Here is a 22099-nt window from a genome sequence, read left to right as displayed (position 1 = left end):
TGTGTATGCACCTTAACCGTCATTTTTCAAACTAAGGGGTACATTTACTAAGCAGTGATAAGAGTGGAGAAATTAGCCTGTGGAGATATTTCCCCATCAACCAATAAGCAGCTCTGTATCATTTTATAGTATGCAAATTATAGATGTTACTTCAGTGCTGATTGGTTGATGGGGCAACTTCTCCCACTGGCTCACTTCTCTGCTCTTATCACTGCTTAGTAAATGTACCCCTAAGCCTTGGATGGAGATAAAGTCACTGGAGATAAAGTACCAGCCAATCTGCTCCTAACTGTCATTTTTTAAAAACAGCCTGTAACATGGCAGTTAGGAGCCGATTGGCTGGTACTTTGGGGGACATTTACTAAGCAGTGATAAGAGCTGAGAAGTGAGCCAGTGGAGAAGTTGCCCCATCAACCAATCAGCAGCTCTGTATAATTTTATAGTATGCAAATTCTAGATGTTACTTCAGTGCTGATTGGTTGCCATGGACAACTTCTCCAGTGACTACAGTATATCTTCATCCAAGGCTTAGTAAATAGACCCCACAGTCTGTAACATCGCTGTTAGGAGCTGATTGGCTGGTACAATTTATCACTCACAGTGAAATTTATCACTCATTGATAAATAAGGGCATATATTGTTAGCTGTCTGTTTGTTTAATAGGTAGAGTAGTACCAGCTATTATAGGGATCAGTGATTTATGGCAGTCCACCAACACTATGCCCTCTGTATATGTCTGAGAAATCTCAGTGTAAAAAACCCTAATGGTTTGATCATGGAGGCAGAATTTTCTCATTTGCACTTCAGACTTCCTGCCTGTAAACCCGCAGACGTTCTGTACTCTGCAGTGTGTTTTTTTGGTTCGAAAATAGCTGAACGGGGCTACATAAAGATTGCAACATAAATGGTTCCTGGCATTCGGTACCACTAGCTTTGCTTTTCCTGGTGCCTTCCATTGTAGAACGGGAGAGAACAGTGGCAGCTGATGGCAGCACTCGGGTAAAAGAATGCAGACTGCGGATATAGATTCCACTGAATCTGTAGCCTCTGTCTGTTTGCCTTATATTACCTGGGTGATGCCATCTGCTGCCACTGGAGTGTGTCTTTTTTTAATAAATCTATGTAGATCTATCTATCAAGAGAGAAAGAGAGAGGTATTATTATGTAGAGTGCCAGTGCCGGAGGTGTAGTAGTATAGTAAAGAGAAATGCATGGCACTACTAAATAGAGAAACATCAATGTGTTTATGTAGGCTTAAAGCAGTAATTTCTAAACTGGGTGCTGTGGGGCACTTGCAGCAGTGCCATGGTTTGTTGACCCAGGTCCAAATTAAATTCATTATGGTGCATGTGATCGGCAAAACCAGTGCTTGTGGCCACCAATTATAAGGTATCCGGTCTCTAGGTCAACAAGACTTAGGTCGACAGTGTCTAGGACGACCACTATTGGTCGACAGTAACTAGGTCGATAGGGTCTTTAGGTCGGCATGTTCTAGGTCAAAAGGTCGACATGAGTTTTTCACATTTGTTTTCTTTTTTTGAACTTTTTCATACTTTACGATCCACGTGGACTACGATTGGGAACGGTAACCAGTGCTGAGCGCAGCAGTAGCGGAGCGAGGCACCTTGCCTGAAGCATGGCGAGCAAAGCAGTGCATCAATTGGGGTTCCCAGTCACTGTACGGCGAAAACGACACCAAAAAAAGATTAAAACACTCATGTCGACCTGTTGACCTAGACCATATCGACCCGGAGACCCTGTCGACCTAGTTACTGTCAACCAATAGTGGTCGACCTGGACACTGTCGACCTAAGTGTGGTCGACCTTCAATACCACACCCAATTATAACATGTGGACAAACAGAAGCACAGCCCTGTCCACCACTACATGGCTGGACCTGAGGATGATAGTTAAGCACAGTTTACAATATGTGATAAATCTTCCAATAAGAACCCTTCTAGCCCAGGGGTGCCAGGAAAAAAATACTGATACTGGAGGGTGCTTCAAGAAAGATTGAGAACCACTGGCTTAAAGCATAGTAGCAATGTTTCGGCCTTCACAGAGCCCTCTTGTCAAGCATGTATATGAATATATATGTAGATAGATATACTGTATATAGTCAGATTATATATATGAAAGACCATATGCCAATATAAAAATACCTGAGTACATTAGTATGGTGCTTGGCCACAATAAGGGAAAAAAAAGTGGATGGTTAGAGTAGCCTTAAAGTAATTAAGGAACACTTTTCACACTTAGGTCATTCTAACGAGTGGTCTTCTGTATGCCGAATGTCGGGATCCCGGCGCACAGTATACCGGCGCCGGAATCCCGACACCCGGCATACCGACAACTATTCTCCCTCGTGGGGGTCCACGATCCCCCTGGAGGGAGAATAAAATAGTGTGGCGCGCGTGCCCGCAGCGTGGCGAGCGCAGCGAGCCCGCAAGGGGCTCCTTTGCTCTCGCCACGCTGTCGGTATGCCGGCGGTCGGGCTCCCGGCGCCGGTATGCTGGGCGCCGGGAGCCCGAGCGCCGGCATACCGTATGGCACCCATTCTAACCACAGTTATACCCCTTTCACATTGCCAATGCCGGATCCCACGCGGGAATTGGAAACGGATCCTTCCCGGACGGGATCCGGCATTGGCCGCTGCTGCAGGCTTCACCGACCCGGAAATATGCCGGGTGGGTTGCCATAGCAGCGAGGGGCGGAGGTGGAGGTGGCGCTGGAAGATGAGATCATCTCCGCGCCGCCTCTCCCTGCTGTAGTAAACGGGTCCCAGGACGCATCCACTGACCCGGTATTCAACCCGGGTATAACACTGCTTTATTCCGGGGTTGAATTGCCGGGTCAGGCGACCCGCGATTTCGGCTATGCCCCTTTCACACCGCACGCCGACCCGTGTCGGCCCGGCAATATGCCGGTTCGATACCGAGTTATTTTGCGGTGTGAAAGGGGTATAAGGGACATTTGTGACCTGCAGCAAAAAGTGTTTGTGAGTGTAAATATATCAATCTAAAATTGTTTGTTAGCATGTATGTGCACGATGAACTAAAGAACTACTGAACCGATTTTGATGGAGTTTTCACTGAATTGCTCCTTGAGATCCTCTGAAAAACACAGGCTATGAATCATCTCACTATCGTGTTAATTGGTTACTTAGCAAACAACATTTTAAAAAGTAAACCGTGGAAATCTTCTGGCCAAAAAGTAGAATGCTTTAAGGCTACAAATTAGAGACTAAGCTGTTGTGAAAACATAAGCTATGAATCATCTGTCAATCATGTTATTTAGCTACAAACCCACCCACCACACACATGCACACAATACATACATACATCAAACACACACACACACACACCTCTATCTACCTATGTGTGTGTGTGTGTGTGTGTGTGTGTGTGTATGTGTATATATATATATATATATATATATATATATATATGTATGTATTGCGATAAACTCAAGAACTGCTGAACCGACTTAAACTGAAAATGTTCCTTTAGATAAGGGGTGGGGAACCTTTGAACTACACATACCAGCATACCGTTCTACAGTTTTGCTACTTGGCCATGCTAAAACTGTTGCAGGGTATGCTGAGAAGTGTAGCTCAACAACAGCTGGGTAGCTGCAGGTTCCCCACCCCTGCTTTAGATCCTCTGAGTCATATAGGTTATGAATCAGCTCACTAGCATGTTAATTGTCTGTTTAGCAAACAAAATAATCTATCCATCGAATAGTCTCTGTAGATGTGCCACAGAGCAGGTAAAGTGGGATTCAGAGCTACACTTGGGTAATTTGGGTGGTGGGGGGGCGTCAGAGACACTTATGGGTAATTGGGCACATAATAATAGGGCACACCATGTCATTTAGGAAAATTAAACATTTTTATTTGATTTCATTGCAGCAACACAATGTGCTAGAACAACGGGGGGCGGGGCCTTTGGGCAAGGGGGCGCCAGTCAGTGGTGTGGGGTGTAGTGCACTGAAGAAACTAATACTGTTTGCCCGTCGCCTGCATGTCCCTGACTGCAATGCTGCTAACTCGGGCCCCACTTCCCTAGTACTGCATGGTGCTTCGCTTGAATAAAATTAAATAGTAATGTTTCTAAATGACAGGGGGGGACAAGTGCCTTTGTGCTCCCCCTCCTGAATCCGCCTATGCATGCGTACGTTGTTGCCGCGTAACTACCATCACACGCCCGATAATGACGAAACGTGCAAATGAGACAAACTCAAGACTACGTCTATCGCTCCTGGCCCCACGAGCACTGTGTCCATGCAATCTTTAAGAATTTTCATATTACTTCATCTATGCACTTTTGTTAAGATTTTTATTTTTTAACAGTATTTTATTGCTAAAATAAATATTACTCAAACAATTAGAAAATATTAAGACAGATGAGTGAATTAAAAAAAATGTGAAAGGTTAAAGTGTCATTGAATAAAATTAATAAACAGTCGGCAACGACGGGTAGGCACTGCTAGTGTATACAGTATATAATACGTGTGTGTGAGTTATAAGACAGAGCAGAAATGATTGGATTTGTAGGTTTAGTCTTCCTTTTCCTGGTCATCTGTACATGTGCTTTAAGATTTGTGCTTTTTATGCTATTGTAGTCCCTTCCCCTTCATTGCATTGCGAGGTGCTTGGAGGGCACTTAGCTTGTAAGCCCACGTAATCAGCACCGTAGTGGGACTCGTCTTTTTCTCCTGGGCTCTGTAGTGCATTGAAGGTAACGGCTGCATCCTTCAGTGTAACAGTTTGGGAAACTAAGCATCCCCGTTGAATTCTTTTGTTAAGCAGCACCAGTGTCTGTTAAAAGCACGGCTTCATTAATTACCCCACATCAGCGAGGGACTAGCTGCTCACATCATCCAAACCTCAGCAAGTGAAATGCACAAAGCTATCAAAGCGCAGCTTCAAAGATCACCAGAGCCGTCTCTGGGGTAATTTCTGATCCCTGCTTCCCTACCACTTCAAAGATGAGCGTAGAACTAGTCTGGGAGGGTGCGCTCCGGCAAGGAGGGGTCGGAATCTGATTTCTATAATAGGGGCTGGCACCATCCCTGTTTGATATGAAATGCAAGGAAGGTTGTGATTCGTTATCGACTTTGAAATCATTCGGACGACCTTCAGAAAACTGCATCATGTCCCTTTGCTAGTAAATAGGAGGGGGACGTAGGGCTGAGCAGGAACTGGGGCTGCTGTTGGGAGGGCTGCCCCTTAATTGTGCATTCAACTTTTTTGTTTTCTTATTTGCTCATTAAGAGTCTAGATTTAATTATTTGTGAACTGCTGAAATGAAAAGCAATTATTGCAAGCGCAGTAACGTTTTGTGTGTTTGATCACATTCTTTTGAGAAATTTGTTTTTTATAGTTCTATGCAGCGTTATGATACGCACTTGAGAAAAGTGCTTTGCAGAGACCATGCAAGTAGGTGCCATAGGAGCAGAAAGTGACATTTCACCACTGGCGTATTATAATGGGTGCAGTGTGTGCGGTGCACATCGGGTCCAGTGGGGCCCACACCGCACAACCCTTACCCATTATTTTTAATACATACCCTCCGGAGTCCCACGGCGCAGCAACAGTCCTGTAGAAATCATTGGGAAAATGGCATGGCGCCATTCTCCCAGTGTTTCGACCATGCGCAGTAGAAAAATCACTGGGAAAATGGCCGCCACACCGTTTTCCCAGAGATCTGCACATGCGCTGTAGACTCTAGGACTGCGCTAGGGACCCTAGTGCCCAGAGCTAAGCGGCTGTCGGCTAGATTACCTGCACATGGGTCGCCTCCTCTCTAGATACGCCCCTGCATTTCACCGAGATTCTAAATCCACCCACCCACCAACCCACCCACCCACACACCCACCCACCCACCCACACACCCACCCACCCACCCACACACACACACACACACACACCCACCCACCCACCCACACACACACACACACACACACGATTACGAGCACAGGGTGGTGTGGCTCATGTTAACCTGGTGCCGAAAGACTGGGAGAGGGTCAAGAAAAGAAGTTTATTGGGCACTTTCTGAGTCTGACACAAATTGGCTGTAGTTGTGGGGATTCAGATGCTAATAGGAGTTTCTATAGGGCTAATGTAGGAATGTGCAACATGTTTGTATTCCCATGTAGATTGGGTTTGTGTGAAGCATGAGCTTAGCATCCGTTCAGAACCTTTGGGACTCTTCAGATCCAACCAATAATTTGATCCCCTCATTATATATTATAACAGGTTTATAACCAGCTGTGCCTATCACCTGAATGCAATTGCTATAGTTTTAGTCTATTGTTTCCTGCTGCTCCGTTATTTTTATTCTCATCAAACATTGTGCTGGGCACCAACTTACAACCATCATTTGCTGTTTTTCTTCTCTCTTCCTTACAGCTGGACATATGGTCAAAGTCCAACTACCAAGTTTTCCAAAAGGTAAGATCAGCAGCTTTTCTCCACTTGCACGCATAATGCCGGAGAATGGACACCCTGTTCTAAATATGTAAAGCCAGTAATTATCATTAATCTGTAGCAATTGTTGCTCTATATTACTAAACTGACTGATTTACTTCTATTTTTTTAAAGCAATATTACTTTGCAGCATTTTTTTCACACCTGCCTAAAACTTTTGCACAGTACTGTATATATCAATATTTCAAGTCCCTCTAAATCTAAAATACCAGATACCTATTAATATACAAGAGGAAGTATTAACCTTTACAGCTATGTACTCCATTTTTACATTTGAATTGAGGACACTGTGGACAGCTTCCTGTAACATCAAAGTCCACCCCCCAAGTACAGTAGTAGTAAGGTTTTATGCTGCAGTTATTCTTTATGCAGTCTTTCCCCAAGAAAGAAATGGAAGCAGCTTTATAGAATGACTGGAATGGTGGCACTCCCAATTTGCAAATCACCCAGCTAAAGCTCAAGGAGGGAGACTCAAAGCAGGTGCGCATTATGTTACAGAATTCTCACTAATGGTGGGTACACACTGATAGATATATCTGCAGATATATCTATGGACGGATCGGGCAGTGTGTTGAGCATACACACTGCCCGATCTGTCGGGGACTGACGTCATGAACTGGGCGGGTGTGTACACACGCCCGCCCAGTTCAGCTGTCAATCACCGCCAGCCGCCGCAGCATGTTTACGCCGCCCGCACACACACAGCGATGCGCCAATATATCGGTAGATATATTGGCCATCAGCTGTGCTGCGGGGCCGACGCGATGTCTGTGGACGACGGAGTACACAGACATATTGCCCGTACACACTGGCCGACGGACCCGCGATATATCGGGCGTTCTATAGAACGGCCGATATATAGGCCTGTGTGTACAGGCCTTTACAGAAGCATATCAACGTAATTAGATTTTTGTTGCTTTGCTATGGAAGACTAACATGGCTAAATTAATCTTAGTAATCCTTTGTCCATGCAATAAACTAATTTAGTAAATAAAAAGAGAAAGTTATCTATTTGGTTCTGGTGGGTTACTTAGCGCTTGTGTGTTATGTTTGTTTTGTTTTGTTTTTTTTGTTTTTTTACCAAGTAGCATTAATTTCCTTGTCAGTAGCAGTCTTTTTCATTTATCCTCCTCAAGCGTTCACAGAATGCTGAAGAATCCTCCTGGGGTCTCGCACACTATTGCTGACCCCTTTCTCGGTAAATTCCCCTTTCAGTAATCGTAACTTAACACCTGCATCTAACCAGATCACTGTCTTGTAACGCTGGCACTGCTGTCAGAAAATGAAAGGAACAAAGCTCTCCCCGCAGACCTCGGCTACCACCTTCCCCAGGCCCTAAAACTTGGGAGACCTCTATCCGTCAGCCCCGCCAAACGCAGTTGAGATAGTCATTCTGCTTATTTCCCAATAAGAACTGTGTCAGCAAAGGCTGCCTTATTAGTCAGGTTTGTTTATGAAACCCCTGCCTTGCTGGAGGCTCCTCGGAGCACTGTGCTTTCACCGACCGCTGCAATTTCTACTTTTAGATAATTTTTTATTTGTAAACTGCCCATGCTGGCATTGAAATAATTTTACAACCGGGGTAAGCTCAGCAGTTATCCACTGGAGGAGGCTTTGAAGTTTTTGAGCGCCTTGTAATGTTGACGAGATAATTTCCTGCCTATACAACATAAAGTAAGCAGGAGCAACCTGTCACTCTCCCGCTGGAGACGAACTACAACTTCTTGCAAGCTCTGCCTCATAACAAACAGATGGTTATACATGCAAAGCATTATCTATTGCTGACATGTCCCTGTATGGTCCTCCTGATTAGGCATGTATCTTGCTTTGGTAATAATTCTTGTTTTGTTTTGCTGTTACTGATAAGAACCCTTTCCTATCAGTGGTCAGCGAGTTCCATTTCGGCTTTCTCAGTGGACAGATGTCCATCAGTGGTCAGAGAGTTCCATTTCTGCTTTCTCAGCGGACAGACGTCCATCAGTGGTCAGAGAGTTCCATTTCTGCTTTCTCAGCGGACAGACGTCCATCAGTGGTCAGAGAGTTCCATTTCTGCTTTCTCAGTGGACAGATGTCCATCAGTGGTGAACGCATTCCATTTCTGCTCTCCCAGTGAACAAGACATCCATCGGTGGTCACAGCGTTCCATTTCTGCTCTCTCAGTGGACAGACGTTTATCAGTGGTCAGCATGTTCCATTTCTGCTCTCTCAGTGGACAGACGTTTATCGGTGGTCAGCGTATTCCATTTCTGCTCTCTTAGTGGACAGATGCCCATCGGTACAGCCCCACCAGTCCTTTGCTGAAATATTTTTGTTCCCCTGATTTCCTTAAATATTTTTGCAGGATGATCCATCCATGCATGTCACCTCTCACAGTTCCTAGAATGGAAATTAAAGGACCCTTAAAAGTAAAGCACATAGAGAAGTATTTACAGGTTGAGTATCCCATATCCAAATATTCCGAAATACGGACTTTTTTGAGTGAGAGTGAGATAGTGAAACCTTTGTTTTTTGATGGCTCAATGTACACAAACTTTGTTTAATACACAAAGTTATTAAAAATATTGTATTAAAGTACCTTCAGGCTGTGTGTATAAGGTGTATATGAAACATAAGTGAATTGTGTGAATGTACACACACTTTGTTTAATGCACAAAGTTATAAAAAATATTGGCTAAAATGACCTTCAGGCTGTGTGTATAAGGTGTATATGTAACATAAATGCATCCTGTGCTTAGACTTAGGTCCCATCACCATGATACCTCATTATGATATGCAATTATTCCAAAATACGGAAAAATCCCATATCCAAAATACCTCTGGTCCCAAGCATTTTGGATAAGGGAGACTCAACCTGTAATAGCATTCACACATATGGGTTGCGGTCGTTAGGTCGACATGCACTAGGTCGACAGGGTGTCTAGGTCGACGGTTCATTAGGTCGATATGGAAAAAGGGTCGACATGAGTTTTTCAAAAAAATTCTTTCATTTTTTTGACCTTTTTAATACTTTACGATCCACGTGGACTACAGTTGGGAACGGTAACCTGTGCTGAGCGCAGCGATAGTGGAGCGAGGCACCTTGCCCGAAGCATGGCGAGCAATGCGGTGCACTAATTGGGGTACCCCATCACACTACGAAGAAAACAACGCCAAAAAAAGTAAAAAAAACTCATGTTGAACGTTTTCCATGTCGACCTTGCTCATGTCGACCTAACGGCCCCGTCGACCTAGTGCATGTCAACCTTCAGTGGTCGACCCAATGCATGTCGACCTAATTAATGTTGACTCAACGACCCATACCCACACATATCTTACTGAAATGTTGAATGTTTACATAGGTATTTCTGAATGTTTGTACTAGCAATTTTATATAAACAAGCGTGTTTTGAGTTTTGCTTGTCCTTTAATTCTTTATTCTTTTTCTTTGGGGGGATAATGCAACTTATTTTTAAAGATATACAAAAACATGTAAATACCCTTTGGTTAAGCATATTTTTATTACATTTAACACAGCCCACCATTTAATTTAGAGTTCATGTCTGGAAAAAGTTACCTTTGTCGGTCCTAGGTCATATTAACCTGTTTAAGATATCTGTCCTGCCTAAATATTTATATATCTGCAACATTCCCCAATTTATATTCCTAAAAATGTGTCTGCCATTGATAGTATTTTGTCCTCTTTTATTTAGGGAAATAAACCAGTTAGAGTCCCTATTAAAACATTATAAAATTCTAAAGCCAGGTACACACTAGACGATGTGTGTACCCAGCGATATCAGCAGTGACGGGACCCGGCAGTGCATACACACTTGATGATGTCGGCAGTGACAGAGTGGGGGAGGGGGGGGGGAGCAGGCCATTCAGCAGCATTCCGGTCTCCGTTTCCGGTTTACCACCTCTATTACCCCAAGCGTTGTTGGTTTGGCGCTATGCCCTTTTTTTGATTGGACTGCTTTGGTTTAATGCTTCATACCCTGAATTGCTTACGATATCATCAGATAATATTTGGCTTATGAAGGGTGTTCTGGCCTTAGGTCAGTTATACATTAATGGCAATTTTTTTGTCTTTCTCACCATTACAGACGTCCCAAATTCAGCATTTTTTTTATATTTTTGATTGCATCACGTGGTACAAACATAGTTTAATCACATCATTCCTGTAATATCATCTTCACCTATTAGGAGTTCTAAGGGACAGGTATCTTTTGTTTAGGCCACTCTCAATACTAGACTTTTTTTCCAAAATTACTTCTCTCCCTTAAACTAAAGTGGGAAGCTGATGTAGGCTCAGTTTCAGATGGGATCCTTGACTCTATCAAAATCCACCACTGCTTGTGTTATAGGCCCTACACACTGGCCGACATCACTCAAAGATATGAACGATCTCGTTCATTAACGAACGAGATATTCTTCATATCTTGAGTGTGGAGGCACCAGCAATGAACGATGCACGGCCCCGCGCTCGTTCATTGCTGGTGCCCCGTCGGCTGAGCATGCAGGCCAATATGGACGATCTCGTCCATATTTGCCTGCACTGCTACGGAGCCGTGTGACGGGGGGAGTGAAGAAACTTCACTCCCCCGCCGCCGGGTCGCCCGTCAGCCGTATCCACGTCGGGCAACTCGGCAGCGGATCGCCCAATGTGTAGGGCCCATTAGGTATCAGCAGGTGCACTTTTATGCTGCCTCAGAGAAGATGCCTTTAGGGGGACACCTCTGGATTCTGGCACTGATGTAGTATTGGCTGCAGGTATCTCCGTTCTGGACTCAGGTTTGGAATGATATACTGTTCACGGCTCCCTCTCTCCCCAGTTTGGATCCTATAATCTGTCTATTTGGCCTGGATCTAGAGGAGGCACACTCTCTGTCACTTTACCATTATGTTGTGAGCCTCTCTACACTAGCTTATAAATGCAGGCAATTGGTTTGTGGCTGATCCTCCTTAACCTTTTAACGGAGAGTTTTGGTAAATGATGTGATTAAACATGAAAGGCATATGTTCAAATTTCGCAACCTATTGTCTAGTTTTCATGACATATGGGACTGATGGCATCACTCCAGGCTGAGTGGGGAGACTGATGCTCCCGTAGTCCTTTCGTTTATTCTCGCTGTGCTGTACATAGGGGTGTTCCGGCGAGCCAGAGCTATCATTACCCTACAGAAGCTAGTGGTCCTTAGCTTAATTAGCAAAGCTTCAATGTTTGTACTGACTTCTGGATAAAATAAATAGCATTTGATTGGTGCTAAAATAAAGGGTTGGGTTTGAAATGCCGGCAGCATGCCCCCAACCCCTCGTGGCTTACCTCTCCAGTGGCCTGGCAGGGTCTCATTCAGGATCCCGGGTGTCAGTGTGCTGGCACTAGGGTTGTGATCGGGATTCGGGCATCAGTGTTTTTGACTACCGGGACAGGATCTGAAAATAGATATTTTCTTGGCAAGGGCATTGCATTCAACTAGTCTGGCAGGTTGCAATGTATAGACAGACAATGTCTAGGTCGACGGTCATTAGGTCGACCCCCATATGATTGACATGCATTAGGTCGACACTGACAAAAGGTTGATACTGGAAAAGGTCGACATATTCAAATGGTAAATATGGCAGTAGCCGACACATGTCCGCACACCGTTTTAGCTTTTTTTTTTAATCTCAATTTTTTAACATATTATTAATAATTTACCATCCACATGGACTACGATTGGGAATAGTAAACTTCCCGCAACATGGCGAGCGAAGCGGTACACTGATTGGGGTTCCCTGTGCTCTGACGGTGAAAACTACACACAAAATGTGTCGACCTTTTTTCTTTTGACCTTTTCAAGTTTCGGTCTTTTCCTTTGTCAACCTAATACATGTCAACCTTTTTGTCAGTGTTGACCATATGGGGTCAACCTAATTACTGTCGACCTAGACATTATAGATCTTCTATACCACACCTGGCTACAACTACTTACCTATTTCGGACAAGCAGCTTTGTTGTTGTCTCTCACCATCATGTTACCGTTCTTGGGAATAAAGAGGTTACATGAGATTAGCAGTTGCCATACGGCGGCTTGTCTGCAGCAGGCCCGGCTTTAGCGGCATAGAGCACAGTACTGCTCGTTCATTCAAGGTGTCTGAAACCCCTTCCGGCCTGATTCTCACGGATCTCTGTTTACTGACACAAGTGGGGAGTTTTATGCATGCAGCATTTGCAGATGCAAATTTACACATTGTTGCATATGTCTGTTCTATTAGTCGGATAGAACTAACATGGATCTGTCTTTCCATGAAATAGGGTGTTTTGCGGCGTTTAATAGGCGGTGACAGTGCGATCACACCTAACTACCCTGACAGGTGTGACAACTAGGCTACAGTCACTGTGCATGCAACTCAGGTCCATAGGGTGGTAGAGAAGCCAGCACAACTATTTCAGCCTCATGTATTGTACGTCACTAAATTTTGAGTGTTAAGTGGGACTTTTTTTTTTAGTTCATATATGTAGTTCTCTCTACCCAAAGAGTTTATCAGGATGGTTTGGTCTTCTGTCAGATGGCTGATGTACTGTACCTCAAAGCCTTTGGTAGCATTGGAAAGAGACTGTTACAGGTTTTAGATGTTCACTCTGGACAGTAGTATCTCCAATCAATATGAAGTCAGGTCTTATTGTTATAAGTGCGTCCCCCAAGTTACCCGTGCCGTACATCGTGCTTGGCCTTCTGCACTGGCACTTGTATAAAGCACAGAAAAAAACCTGTACCGCGGGCCCATGTAAGAAGTGTATGTGCATTGACCGCGGGTAATTGCTTCGCTGGGGGCTATCCAATTAGTTCAGATAAGCCGGCATGCAAAACAAAATCCCAGAAAACAGACCCGTTTTCATGCAAAAATCGGGTCTACGCCTGGCCAAAATACACAGGTTTTACTGAACCTGTCTGTTTTGTGAGATAATTTAATATTTTACCGATGATCCTAATTGGATAGCCTGTAAAAAAAATATTGGTGAAAACATTCGCTCCCGATGTTTTACCGCAGGTAATTGGCTACCCAGTAGGTACTGTAGTTTGCCTCGAAGTCAAGTAAGGAACATGTTGCATTTCTCCTTCTATAAATGCTTGAGTTGAGCCGTCCGCTCTGTCTGGTGGTCAGAGAGTGAAGGCATGTGAATACCTACTGTTTAGCTAAAAGGCTTTTATTCACACTAAGACTACAGTACTACAGAACTTCTCTTGGCATTATTGAGAAGGCTGCCTTAGAATAAGTATGTTCTCGTGTCTTTCGTGTAATTGTTTATTTTTGCAATGCGTTTTCACATCCTATAAAAGGAAGAAGCCCGTTCTGTGCGTTTTTTTGTGCGATATACAGCACTTTCCATAAACAAGTATTTTAGCAGACAAAGACCCTTCAGTACTGATATGCAAACGGCACATTACTGAACACCCTATGGAGCGATCGTGAACTTCCTACTAGGGAGCAGAGTCTTGCCATTACGTCTTCCCTTTGTGTACTCCAAGTCTAAATCTGACCAGTATAGTCCGTCACAATAGACCGTGGATAAAAGAAGAGTTTGATTCCCAAAGGGGAAGATGCCGCAGTAGATGAAGAATAGGTTCCCCGTTGACCACCAATAGACCTATTCCACTTCTCTCTCTTTCTTTCTTTTTTTAACGTGGCATTTAAACTCTCCCAGTAAATGGGCTGTTTAGAGTGTGTTCCCCAGGCCTGGCAAGCCTGCCTGCCTCCCTGACCGTCTTTAGAGAAAGGGATTCGGCATGATGTGCTCACGTTCTTGTGACAAACTCCAGGTAGCCGACTGAAAGATGAATAGATGATGTGATCTAGTAAACACAGCAGCTTGCAGCATGCCGAGCTTCAAAAAAGGCCAAACAAAAGCTCTGAATACCTATGAATACACCATCAGGAGGCTGGCCTGATTAAGGCTTCAGGCTCGTCTTTAACCGTTTCACAGATAATCCGTCTATTAGGCCAGTCAGAGGGATGATGGAAGCCTGATATGAGACACTGATTCCCCTTTCAGACTAGCAAAAATTTCCCGGGTTATTGCACATGAATGCGCATCAACCCAGGATTTTGCCTGGTCTGAAAGGGTCCTAAAGGAATATCCTGGGTCGAGCGTCCCGGCATTTTCATCCCAGGTTGCGACCTGGGTTGACGCTGGAATCCACCCTGGATGTGTGCAGTGTGAATGGGTAAGACGGGTCAAGGCGACCCAGCACCCATTGATGATCATATCCAAATGGCGCCTCCTGTAGCGTCAGTGGTAACGTCATCAACACGGCAATATGCCGGGTCAGGCCGCACGTCTGAAAGGGGTCTCAAGCCGGGTCACACCTAGGAAGCACCTGTGTACACACTTCCGGATGCGACCTGGCTATGTAAGTCTGAAAGGGGTATTAATTACCACATAGACCATTTTATTTTGCTATGGCGGGATAGTCGTGCTCTAACACGAGAGACTAAATATGACAATGCTCTAAACTACTACATTGCAAGCCAATAGCATCCATCATTAACATTCAACTATTGTCTGTTTTATTGTTTAAACCCTCATGACTTCCCTTTACTTGCATGTGCCTCACAGACTACAAGGTGTGGCTATTAAATAACGAGACGAGAAGCTTTAATGAATTATATTAAGTAAATTTTAACTCTGTTGTTCTATGTGCTCTTCTTCTGCATCCACACACTGCTGCATTCTTATTTTCCGTTGGCCAAAGCCGTGCTCTAGATCATTATCTGTCCGCTGTCTCAACAGCGCCATCGTTTTCTCCTTTATCTCAGTTACTGATGTAAAACGGGTTCCCTTGTGTACAGATTTCACTTTAGGGAAATGCAAGAAGTCACACTGTGCTAGGTCTGGCGAGTATGGAGGGTGTTTTAGCACTGCCGTATGTGTCTCGGCAAGGCCTTCCGGGGCGTTCATCATCTTCCACATCCTCACGCCCATCACTTATGTTTGTGCCACTCAAACACATGTGCAGGTGACATACAATCTGCCCCATAAGCCTCGGTTAGCATACGGAAAGATTCAGTGGGCGCTTTGTTCAGTTTAACTAAAAAATTGGAAGTTAACCCATTGTTCTACTTTTGAACTAAGCAATTTAACGACACGTGGGAAAAGCACATCTTCTTTGAACGCTGTGTGACAGCAGACTAACTGCGAGAGGGGTGAAATTTGCAAAACTGTTTTGGGATACAGTCTCGTTATTTAGTAGCCACACCTTGTATATCTATTAACGCTGCTACCGGTATTCGCCACAGTGCAGTTCAGAGTCCGTGGACCTCTCTGAAACACATTGTGGCCAGGGGCCGTAAGGACTGGCCAGCTGTCATTAGTCATTGGTTCTCGTATATAATGTTTCACAATATGGCTTCTTCCAGGGTCCAGATATAGTCTAAGCTCATATGTTTTTCTATGTTTCTGGACCATCTATTTAATGATGAACTTTGATCAAGCTTTATGCCATAAACATTGAGAAAAAAAACAAATGGGATTTACTATAGTCCGGAATTATGACTGTAGTTATTTAAGGCCCTTAGAGCCCATAGTACATATCCCGCAGGCTAGCTGCTTTCCTGTGTGCATGAGTCAGTTTCCATGCACTCGTACCTTTGGATGCTACTCGGATAAAGCACAAGGCGGATATGATCCCACACTCTAGAGCCAAGTTGCTCTGGGACCTCAGATCTCTACAGCAGAGACAATACAGCCGTGTAATGTATGAAAATGTATTCTCATCAATATTGTGCAAGCAAGCCAAAGTGCTAGACGATGAATGCATTCATGAGGCCAATAGATCTGGCTATTGATGATATGTTCTCAAGGTGAGAGAGGGCACAACTTCACGGTCATTCACAAAGCTGCCCACCATCTGTCTTCCCAGAAGCCTTAATATGAAACTAATAGGGTCGGAATGTTACAAGCAAATTGTATTTATCAGTTCTGCTACATGCGCAGCAATCAATACCCTTTGTACAGGCCACATGAAAAAGTACATTTCATGTGTCAGTCCTACATAAACCACCGTCAGTCTCCCTAACACACACGTTACACTTTTGTGGAACTGTTCTGGAACTTTGTATGTGTTAGTGATAATATTCAGGTTTGTTAGCAAACCAATAAAGCACACTATAACGTGCAGAGAGATTTGGGGGTAAGATCACTAAAGCTTCTAAAACAGGGAATTGGTGATGTTGCCCATAGCAACCAATCAGATGCTGTCTGTCATTTTCTAAAAGGCAATAGAGAATTGATACATAGCATCAGATTGGTTGCTATGGGTAACATCAATTCTCTGTTTAAAAAGCTTAAGTAAATGTACCCCATAGATTTGGGTGGGGTGTGTTCAAACTGAAATCTAAATTGCAGTGTAAAAATAAAGCAGCCAGTATTTACCCTGCACAGAAATAAAATAACCCACCCAAATCTAACTCTCTGCACATGTTACATCTGCCCCACCTGCACTGCAGCATGGTTTTGTTCATTAGTGTGTTTTTTTTGTTTGCTAACAAACCTGAATAAACCCCTAAGAGCTATAACGTGTGACCTTTGCACTGTTTAATGAGAACAGGTGGTATTGCTGGATTACCCCATGCCATTGATAGTGAACAGGGACAGAGCAAATATGCAACTGGATGTATTTAAAAAAAAAAAAAAAGAAATATACACTGCTTTGATTAGGGTCTACGTTCACCATATATTGCTTTACCTTAGTTAAAATTTAAGAGATTGTATGTATGTTTGCAGTGGGTGTAGTATGGTAGGCCGGCGGTCGGGCTCCCAGCGACCAGCATACTGGCGCCGGGAGCCCGACCGCCGGCATACCGACAGTGTGGTGAGCGCAAATGAGCCCCTTGCGGGCTCGCTGCACTCGCCACGGCGCCGGGATCCCGACAGCCGGCATACTGAAGACCACCCGTTTGCAGTGACCAAATAATACAATTTGTTGGGATCAGATCCAGGATGAATCATGACAGTAACCATTTATTATCATTATTTTTCTCTTCTTTATATATATATATATATATATATATATATATATATATATATATTTATTTATTTTTATTTATTATTTTTACATTTTCTGACCTAATGGCAGTTAGTATGCTGAGTGCGTTAAGGATTAGATGCATGATTTTGTTATCTGCATCTCGTTTTTTGAGTATGACCTAGATTTTTAATATGGGCGGCCTATAATTGACAAAGTCCTGGTGATGTCATCAAGGCATATCTGGCTATACCATCACAGAATAGCAGCTTTTAACAGGAAGGACATTCATCGGTCAGGAACGAAAACAAAAGTTTCCATTCCCTATATTCATTGGCGGTGGACACATGCGAGGGATCTATCTTCATATCCATAGAGATTATCACTATTTTACTAGAGGGATTCAGTATGATTTACCGGCGGACGGGATGCCGGCTGTCTCTATCCCGACAGCTGCATCCTGCCCGCCAGAATGCCGGCAACAGGGTGAGCACAAGGAGTCCCCATGCGGGCTCGCTATGCTCGCCACGCTGTGGGCTCGGTGGCTCGCTGCATTCGCCACAGGATCTATTCCCACTCTATGGATGTCGTGGACACCCACGAGTGTGTATAGTCCTGTTGCGGCGGGATTTCGGCTGACGGCATTGCCTGCTGTGGGGTTTCCGGCATCGGTATCCTGACTGCCGGGATCCCAACAGCGGAAAATTAAACACATCCCCACTAGAGACTACCAACATGACTGAGGCAATTTGTGGCACTTACAGTAGCCCCGCTATCATGGATTTTTGTATGCAGTTGTTTGTGCACCTGCAATTTCAGAGTGAAATGGGGACATAGTCGATAATTGAATCGACCTCCTAGCGTTCAAAGTATTTATCATTATATAACACTTTTACGTAACTAGCTTTTTTTTTTTCTTTTGTGCTGGCCATGTAGAGATTATATTAAATTCCATTGGACCACTGACACCGAACCATACATAATTGATTCCCTTAAGCTCTTCTTTTTTTTTGGGGTGGTGGGGGTATAAATCTTCAGCACCTTGTGTGATCAGAGATACAGTAGGTGGGAGACCATCGTTGCTAGAAGTGCCTACCTACTAGGCATGTAACAATCTCATGAGTGCATTGTGCCTTAGGCACATCCAGTAGATTATATACAAATTACTGCACATTTACAGTATGTGCTTAAAATATATCTGGCATGGGAAACAAAATAGTTAAAACTCTGTAGCACATGTACGTATAATAAATAGTATGGCCTTGGTACAGATGATTTTTCTACATAGTCTCCATACTTGTCTAAGTATTCGTTCCAACGGTACATCGAGGCATCTATCCCAGCATAGAAGAAATCTGTGTCAAGTGCCTGAAGCCAGGATATGACTGCTTGCCGTACTCACTGTTAGTTGTGAATCGCCTTCCACCCAGGTGCTTCTTCAATGGTCCAAAGAGGTGGAAATCACTCTGTGCCAGGTCAGGGCACCATAGGAAGTATGTTCACTACCTCCCAATGGTAGCGCCGTAACAACTCACGCATGCGGTTTGCTGAATGTGGCCGACGCCATAGTGCAGCAATATAACACCTGTTCGCAGCAACCCAGGTTGTTTTGACGATTTGCCCTCTGTAAATGGCTCAATGTGTCACAGTATTGGTCAGCATTCAAAGTTTCTCCCTTGGTGTGGAAATCAGCAAGAAACACGCACTTGTGGTCCCAAAACACGGTTGCCATGACCTTCTTTGCTGGTATAGTTTTGAATTTCTTTGAAGGTGAGGACAATGCGCTTTTCCTTATCATGAATGCTTGCTTCATCTCCGATGTCACATGATGCACCCACGTTTCATTGCCTGTAACAATACGCTGCAGGAACTTTACTCCCTCCTCGTGGTACCGTTTCAAGTGCACAAGAGACAATCCCATCCTATTGGTTTTGTGAATTTCTGTGAGCTGCTTCGGTACGCAGCATTTTTCCTGTACCCCAGTTGCTCATGAACAGTGTTATGCACAGTGCCCACTGAGATGTTCAGTTTGTCAGCAATACCACTAACTAATGCGTCAGTCCTCCTCAATCAGACCTTTAATGTAGCACAAATAGTCATTTGTGGTGGACATGCTTGGCAGACCGGATCGCTGCTCATCTTGAACGTCTGTCCTGCCATTATCAAAGGCAGTGCACCAAACCTTAACCTATTTCCGTGACATGATGCTATCACCATACACCGCGACAAGTTGGCAATGAATTTCAGTTGCTGATGTGGGCTTTAGATGCTGAAATCTGATCACACTACGCACCTCAATGCCTGACCATGTTTCTCTTACGTCCTAGAGGATGCTGGGGTCCACATTAGTACCAATGGGGTATAGAAGGTTCCACCAGGAGCCATTGGCACTTTAAGAGTTGGAGAGTGTGGGCTGGCTCCTCCCTCTATGCCCCTCCTACCATACTCCGTTTAGAAAATTTGCCCGGAGGAGCCGGTCACAGCTAGGAGAGCTCTACAGAGCTTCTTTAGAAAAAGGTTTTTTTAGAGTTTGTTTTTTTACATGGAGGCTGCTGGCAACATAGTGCGGTGCTGTGAGGGGCGCCCTGAGCCAGCGCCTACACCCTACACTGGTCACACAGCCTGTCGGGGTCCTGAGATCTCTGCCAGCATAATTCCTCAGGCCAGTATAATCCTATGAAGAGCGGGAAGACAGCGCCATTTTGGGGGCGGAGCTTCTCCTCAGAGCGGACCCAGCAGCGTTCAGCGCCATTTTCCTGCCTGCACAACGCTGTCAATGAAGAGCAAGTCCCTCCAGAACAACTCCAGCTATCTCTCACGGTACCAGGGGGTTGTAGAAGAGGGGGGGGAGGATGTATACAGGCTTTGTAACCTATTGAGGTGCACAGTCAGCGCTGGTTGGGGGTCTGCCTTTACCTAAAAAGCGCTGTGTGTGGGTTGGCTCCACTCTCTGTGTCTCTCCTGCCATTCTTGGGGGTGAAACTCTGTCTGCCCTCCCGTGTGTGTGTGTGTGTGTGTGTGTGTGTGTGTGTGTGTGTGTGTGGTCTCCATTAAGCTATGTCCAGGGACTCTGTGTCCTATGCTGCAGAGGATATGTCCTCTCAGGATGATCCCGTTTCATGTAATCAGGATTGCACTGTTTTAGCACAGATACCAGCAAGGGAGCCTGAGTGGGTTATCCTCTATGAAATCTCTGATTTCTCAGATTTCTACTAGGGTTGCACAGAATGAGTCTGCAACTCAGGCTTTACATAACTCTATGGCAGTCTGGCCCAGTTCTGTTACCTCAGGGCTCCCCGCTGTATATTCCCAAAAACGTGCTCTTGCACAGATTATGCAGGATGACACGGATACCGATTCTGACACTGAGGACGGTGATGGGGATGTGTTAAGGGGGGCAGCATCTCTTGCAAAAGGGGTGCAGTTGATGATAGAGGCCATTAGGGATGTGTTGAATATTACTGATACAACACTTGTGCAGGTTGAGGAGACTTACTTTACTGGAAATAAGAAAGCCTCGATAACCTTCCCTCCGTCAAAAGAATGAAATGCTATTTTTGAAAAAGCATGGGAAAACCCTGAGGAAAAATTCCAGATCCCTAAAAGGGTCCTGGTGGCGTTTCCTTTCCCTGTGGAGGATAGAAAAAAAATGGGAAAACCCGCCCATTGTTGACGTGTCTGTATCCACTCTAAAAAAAGGTGGTTTTACCTGTTCCAGGATCCACCGCATTGAAAGAGCCGGCTGATCGTAAAATTGATAATACGCTCAAATCCATGTACACGGCTTCAGGGGCTATATTACGTCCCACTATTGCCAGTGCCTGGATTGCCAAAGCTATAGTAAAGTGGTAAGGTATCTTACTTGAAGATTTGGATACTATGGATAAATCTGATGTTGAATTGTTTTTGCGTAACATTCAGGATTCGGCAGGATTTCTGGTAGACTCCATGAAAGACCTGGGTTCCATGGCTGCAGGAATTTCTTCCATGTCTGTCTCAGCTCGTCGAGGACTGTGGCTGCGCCAGTGGTCTGCCGACGCGGAATCCAGGAGAAGTGTGGAGACCCTACCCTACACAGATCAGGCCCTCTTTGGGGAAGCGTTAGATGCGTGGATCTCCACGGCTACTGCGGGTCACCTTTTCTTCCCTCAGCTGCACCTGCTACGAAGAAACCCTTTTCTTCAACTGCATCACAGCCCTTTCGGGCTGCCAAGCCACGAAAGGCCAGACCGTCCAACACCTTCTTTAGGGGAGGCCGGCCCAAATCCAAGAAACCGGCTGCGGCAGGTTCACAGGAACAGAAACCTGCTTCAGGTACGCCGAAGTCCTCCGCATGACGGTGGACTGCACGCCCCGGAGGTGGGAGCGAGACTCAGGCTTTTTCTATCACGTCTGGGTGTCATCCGGCCTGGATCCCTGGGTGCAAGATATTGTGTCCCAGGGGTACAGGCTGGAATTTCAAGATCTCCCTCCTCACCGATTCTTCAAATCAGGCTTGCCAGCTTTGCTGGCAGACAGGGCTGTCCTGCAGGCAGCCATCCAGAAGTTGGTGGAGGCACAGGTTATTGTACCTGTCCCTCCTCATCTGCAAAACAAAGGTTACTATTCGAACCTTTTCGTGGTA

At 44.8% G+C, this 22099-nt stretch overlaps 1 protein-coding gene across 1 annotated transcript in view; it reads left to right on the top strand.

Annotated features, from left to right (window-relative positions):
* The window catches only part of MED27 (mediator complex subunit 27), a 499272-nt gene that overhangs the window by 460503 nt on the left and 16670 nt on the right, over positions 1-22099 (top strand). The window contains exon 6 of the mRNA XM_063935570.1: positions 6413-6454. Within this exon, the coding sequence (XP_063791640.1) occupies positions 6413-6454 (42 nt within the window). The remainder of the gene's footprint in view (positions 1-6412; positions 6455-22099) is intronic.

The sequence above is a fragment of the Pseudophryne corroboree genome, chromosome 8 (genome assembly GCF_028390025.1).
Source record: "Pseudophryne corroboree isolate aPseCor3 chromosome 8, aPseCor3.hap2, whole genome shotgun sequence".
NCBI lineage: Eukaryota > Metazoa > Chordata > Amphibia > Anura > Myobatrachidae > Pseudophryne > Pseudophryne corroboree.
Note: the sequence above shows the minus strand (reverse complement) of the source record. Positions and strands in the feature narration are given on the sequence as shown.